This window comes from Scleropages formosus, chromosome 12 (genome assembly GCF_900964775.1).
Source record: "Scleropages formosus chromosome 12, fSclFor1.1, whole genome shotgun sequence".
NCBI lineage: Eukaryota > Metazoa > Chordata > Actinopteri > Osteoglossiformes > Osteoglossidae > Scleropages > Scleropages formosus.
In genome coordinates this window covers 15,977,415-15,982,348 of record NC_041817.1, presented here as the reverse complement: position 1 = coordinate 15,982,348, position 4,934 = coordinate 15,977,415, and the positions used below count along the sequence as shown (strand labels likewise).

Genomic DNA, 4,934 nt, shown 5'->3' with positions numbered 1-4,934 from the left:
TACAGGCAGCATAAATAAACTTCTCTCATTATGTGGTTTGCGTGTGGGTGGGTTTGGAGAGATCATCACCAATTTCACTCAGCATTTTAGTGAAATCTTTGTATAAATTCAGTTTCAGTTTTCAAAATGTCAGGGGAGAGATGCTAATATTGAAGGGACCACCATTCACATTCTTGGCTCAATTTTCACAAACATAATACTGCAAAACAAATAGACCAAATAATCCTCATTCACCTAAACAAAAGGTTTTTCTAACCTGCAGAAGAAGGAAACTATAAGCACTACAGAAGCTCCAAGCTGACCTTTGAGTCCAGTAAGGAAATTTCTTTTAGTAATCTACCCTAATGTAACATGTTTTATAAGAGTTAATCCTAGTTATTAAAAATAAAAAAATCCACACATAAAAACACCATAAGTCAGCAACTCCAGCACATACTGTATATGGCACTAGCACTATGAATGACTGTCCAAGCTTATGAAAAGATCAATAGTACTCAGTATATAAAGCTGAATACAACATTTGTTCACTTAAAGTACTACTGACGCTGTATATTAAGTTTTTCCTTACCCTCATATTTTATGAAAAACAAATACGGAACAACGTTAGTTTTTATCGTCCCTGTGCCCTGAAAAGGAGCTTTCCAGCTAGACGCTGCGAAATGTGCTCAGGTCCTTGGGCTCTTTGCTAGGTACACACCAGTCGTCGGCCTCGTGGATAGTCTTATAGTGTCTCCAGGCGGACTTGTTGTAGACAGGAAGCCTTTCTATGGACTCTGTAGACAAAGCCTGCCATGGACCAAGGGGACAAAAAGCCATAAAACAGGAGACCAATCACAGCACTTCAAAATGACTGTGTCATATTGAACAAATTACAGAATATTTCAGTTCCATTTAGAACCCGAGTCATTAGGGGTACTGAACAATAATTAACGTGTTAAACATCAGTCGGTCTTAGTTACCCGGATGTATATCACCGCATCTGTGCCATAGCCTTCCAAAGAATACAGCTTGAGGTCCCCCTGAAAGTATCTGGCGTACAGCCGCGAGATGGGCAGACCGTACCCGAAGCCCGCCTGCAATTGCACAGAACGCAACATGCTGGAAACGTTCCCTTGGAATTATCAAACATCTGTTTACTCAAGCTTATCAAGCATAACCTTGCTTAAAACCAGCAGTGACATTTGAATGACTCCAAATTGCATAAGAGCAAACATGTCCTGCAGGTCTACGCTGACACGCACAACCGAGAAGTCCAGAGTGGGAAGGTGCAGTGGGCTGAAAAGGCAGCTTGTCCCGGCCTGCAGAAATGCACAGTGGAACCGGGAAGGTACTCACCAGGGGGGTGGCGCGTGAGGTCTCCACCCGTGGCAGGGGAGCAGTGGAATAGGTGTAGGTGAACAGCCTGTCGATCTTCCTCAAGGGAACCCCGCCTCCACGATCGCTCACCTGCCAATGGCAAAATTAGCATCCTGAGGAGGATGGCGCGCGGGGAAGGACGTTACCGGGATCCAAGGAATATAGGGATACCTTGATGGTCAGATCCTCGTTCCCCAGCACTATCTGAACATGGACAGGAGGGGGTTCAACAGCATCCAGGTGAAGTTCCATTGTGGCTCTCATTGCATTCTGTAGAGGACAGTCCCCGCATGAAGTTAAGCCTGTCCCCACACACACGCACAGCAGTACTGTCCTGTACCGGTCCAGACACGTGCAGCGTACCGGAAGTCATGGCTGCAGACGCCACAGGCGAAAACTCGGGAAGGAATACAATTTTTAAAAAAAAGAGGAGGAAGTGGGTAACAAACCTTAAAAAGTTCAAACAGCATATGGTAAAGGTGAGAGGGAACATACACCACGGTTATAGCCTTGCCTCTTTCTTTCACTGTAAACACACAAAGAAAAGCATTTACGTTTTAGCCCCTCTGCCCACAATGTTGCAATACAGTTACGGGGGGGGGGAGCAGTTCATGACACAGATCATTTTTAAAGTTTAAGATAGAAAAAGCAGCATTTAAAATCACTGCTTAAGAGTGTGTGTTAGAAAAGGTTGCAGATTCAAGAGCGGGGATGCAGCTTTTCCCTTTCACTGCTAAACGGCGACTTAATTGGGATATGTCAGTAAAAATATTTAGTTGTCTAGACCAATAGCCTAAAGTTTTTTCTTAAAAAAAATCTAGGCACATTATCAATTCTTTTCTGCGTAACTGGTAGCTGAATTTCTGTGTCAACATGGCCATAATAAACATGAGCCAACGTATCTCTGTAGTGTAACAACTGCCAATGTCAACATGCAACACGAAAAGGTGAAAGTAATGAAATGCTTCATTAAAGATCTTATAATGAAGCAGTTACCACTGAATTCTTCCAGCTGAAGCTCTGGTGAGTTTTTGTAGTAAACGTCACATAGTTTTCTAGCATTGTGATACGCATCTGAAAGAGGAGTTAACAGCAAGTCAGCAGGATCGTTACGAACTACAACACAACTGTGACCCAAAAGGAAAAAGAAAAAAAAAAAAAAAGGTACGATTGGGCCAAAGTAACAGAGCAAGGCACTCAGTTCTGCCGTATGTGCAATGTACCAGAAAATGTGATCCAGGAGGATGACTCACCGTTCACCACTTCAGTGACGTCACAGTGCGGGTCAATACTGCCAATCTGTTTGGGGTGCGCAGGATTCACTCGAACCTTCCCACCAAAGAGCAATGCTGCGAACAACAACAACACAGTAAGTTACCCATAAAACTACAGTTACATCATCAACAGGTCTGTGTGTGTCCATTTCATTAGTCACAGATGTAACAAACAACAGAAAATCCACATCACTGTCATCCCAGCCTGTGGGCTTTGATGAACAAGTGTCGGTCTCACTGGTTGCACTGATCCTCGAGCTCTAGGAGATGCTCACTGTGCTGGTTGAGCAGCATCCGGATGGAGATGCGGCTCATGTAGAAACGGTCCAAGAAGTACTGCAGGTTCTGGCTGGTGACGGGGTCAGTGCCGTAGGTCTCCTTGTACTCGACCACCCCCTGGGCCATGGTGGGGATGACATCGTTGTGCCTGTTTCGGATCCGGATCACCGTATCCGTGAAACTGGTGGGCAAAATAAAGCCGCGAAACGTGACGCGCCAACAACAGTACGAAGAGCGTGGATTAAATATAGCCCGACCTTAAATCCAACCGCTTCCTTACTCATAGATGATCTTGCCATCGGCGTCTTTATTCAGAAACTCGAGGATTTCCTGAAGACTCTGGACGTACCTAGAACGTCGAGCGGGTTAAGTGAGGGTTTGCAGAGAGAAGGAAGAGTCTGGTTTGTGGGTTAGGTGTCAACAGTTCACTTGGGTGATGATGGCGGTGGCAGTGCACGGGAAGTGGGAAGTGGTGGTGAGGTCGTGTGTCTGCAGCCCTACCAGCTCTGGACCAGGCGCACGGAAGGCGTCTTCAGCAGGTTGTCGGGCAGCAGGTTGATCTCCTTCATGATGTTGGCGAGCCTCACGGGCAGCTCCTGCCTCAGGAACAGGAAGGACGTCCTCTCGCAGGCGTTTTCGGACCCTGCCCGTCAAGGAATGAAGCACACACACACAACGTGACAAAGAGGCGTCCTGCATGATCATCGACCTCGCCTCGAACCACCACGTGTTAAACAAGGCAGAAGCAGCAGGACACAGCAGAGACTGAGAGAGAGAGAGAGCAACACGCACCGAAGTCCAAGAACTGCTTGATGGAGAGCGGGGACGGCGAGAACCTCGAGTAGAAGTCCACATACTTCCCGATGGAGCTGCAGCTCCTCAGAAGGCACATCAGAAGCCTCATGTTGGGGAAAACTGGTCACAGCAACACGATTTGGGATGAGATACTTCCAGAAGGAGCATCCAGGAGCAGGTGGATCATCATCATGAGCCTCTTCTCGGCCCGACCCGTAACCCCGCCGTAGCGATTATTATTATCATTTCAATTTGACGACGGGCATGATCATGCGGAGTTCTACAAACCACTACGTCAACGCACATTTAGTGGTCACCAACAACCGGTTAAACGGTGCCTCGCACACGTCATGAGTTACGTTTCTAAGTACGTCGACAGGTCTGGTACAATAAAGAAAAAAGTCAACAAGAACAAGCCGTGCGATAGCACAGGACGACGTGCTCTACTGCACGCTGTCAGGAGTTTATATTTTCGAGGCCTGTGTTTCTGGTGTTGCAACCGAAAGCTGGGCCAAGCTCGCTGATTGGTTCATATTTTCTGTCAATCGCCTTGACGTATGACGTCACAGCCAATGAAATGCTTGGCGCGGTGCGCGGAACCAATATTTATCCCCCCTTTTAAACGGACAGTGAGTATTAAACGTGCTGTAGAACAATCCACGAAAGCAAATAGATACAATGTAACAATGTCGACTTTTGTTTGTTACTGAAAAGGTTGAAATCCATTTGAGAACATTTCGAATTTTGCGTTAGCTCACATAGTGAGGTGTTCCAGCAAGCCTGAAACGGAAACGGCAGCAATTGTGTTTAGAGATACTAACTTTAAAACGTAAAAAACGGCCTGGGATGGAATCCCACTCCTGCTAGTATCTTTGAAAAGGGCCCATCCTGAATTCAGTAAAATAATCCCCCTCTACATACACTGCACATTTAATTATTAAGCCCCCTTGGACAAAAGTCAGCAAAATAAAGCTTAATAGAAATAGTGACCAATTTTAATGTGCCGTTGTATTCTATAAGAGATGAAGAAATCATAACTAGTAATAACTAAGTAAATGCACAAAGTGAAACAACTACAGCAAGAATCAATTTTTCAGCACTACATAATTACAATAGTAATAACACCCATTTGCATTTCTCTGTTATTGTTTATTGATTGTTTGAAATCCACAGGTATGTCTATGAAATTTGGTTTAGGTTTCTAGCAAAAAGGACCAATGGTGAGATATA

General features: G+C 45.3%; 1 protein-coding gene across 1 annotated transcript; it reads right to left on the bottom strand.

Moving 5' to 3' along the window:
• Positions 1 to 84: 84 nt before the first annotated feature.
• Positions 85 to 4,315, bottom strand: pdk1 (pyruvate dehydrogenase kinase, isozyme 1). Its single transcript, XM_018729588.2, has 11 exons — positions 3,702 to 4,315; positions 3,411 to 3,552; positions 3,190 to 3,258; positions 2,906 to 3,090; positions 2,610 to 2,705; positions 2,353 to 2,430; positions 1,806 to 1,882; positions 1,528 to 1,626; positions 1,336 to 1,446; positions 960 to 1,073; positions 85 to 786 (listed from the first exon to the last, which is right to left on the bottom strand). Exons 1-11 carry the CDS (start codon positions 3,811 to 3,813, stop codon positions 646 to 648), a joined length of 1,224 nt encoding a protein of 407 aa, XP_018585104.1. The 5' UTR covers positions 3,814 to 4,315; the 3' UTR covers positions 85 to 645.
• Between the last annotated feature and the right edge of the window lie 619 nt (positions 4,316 to 4,934).

What these genes read in the sequence shown, in the direction of transcription:
- pdk1 (XM_018729588.2), bottom strand. Translation starts at nt 3,813, where the DNA reads ATGAGGCTTCTGATGTGCCTTCTGAGGAGCTGCAGCTCCATCGGGAAG. An exon ending in GTGCGCCTGGTCCAGAGCTG is followed by an intron (nt 3,259 to 3,410) that starts GTAGGGCTGCAG and finishes TCGACGTTCTAG; the next exon opens with GTACGTCCAGAGTCTTCAGG. An exon ending in TGCTGTTTGAACTTTTTAAG is followed by an intron (nt 1,627 to 1,805) that starts GTTTGTTACCCA and finishes TGTCCTCTACAG; the next exon opens with AATGCAATGAGAGCCACAAT.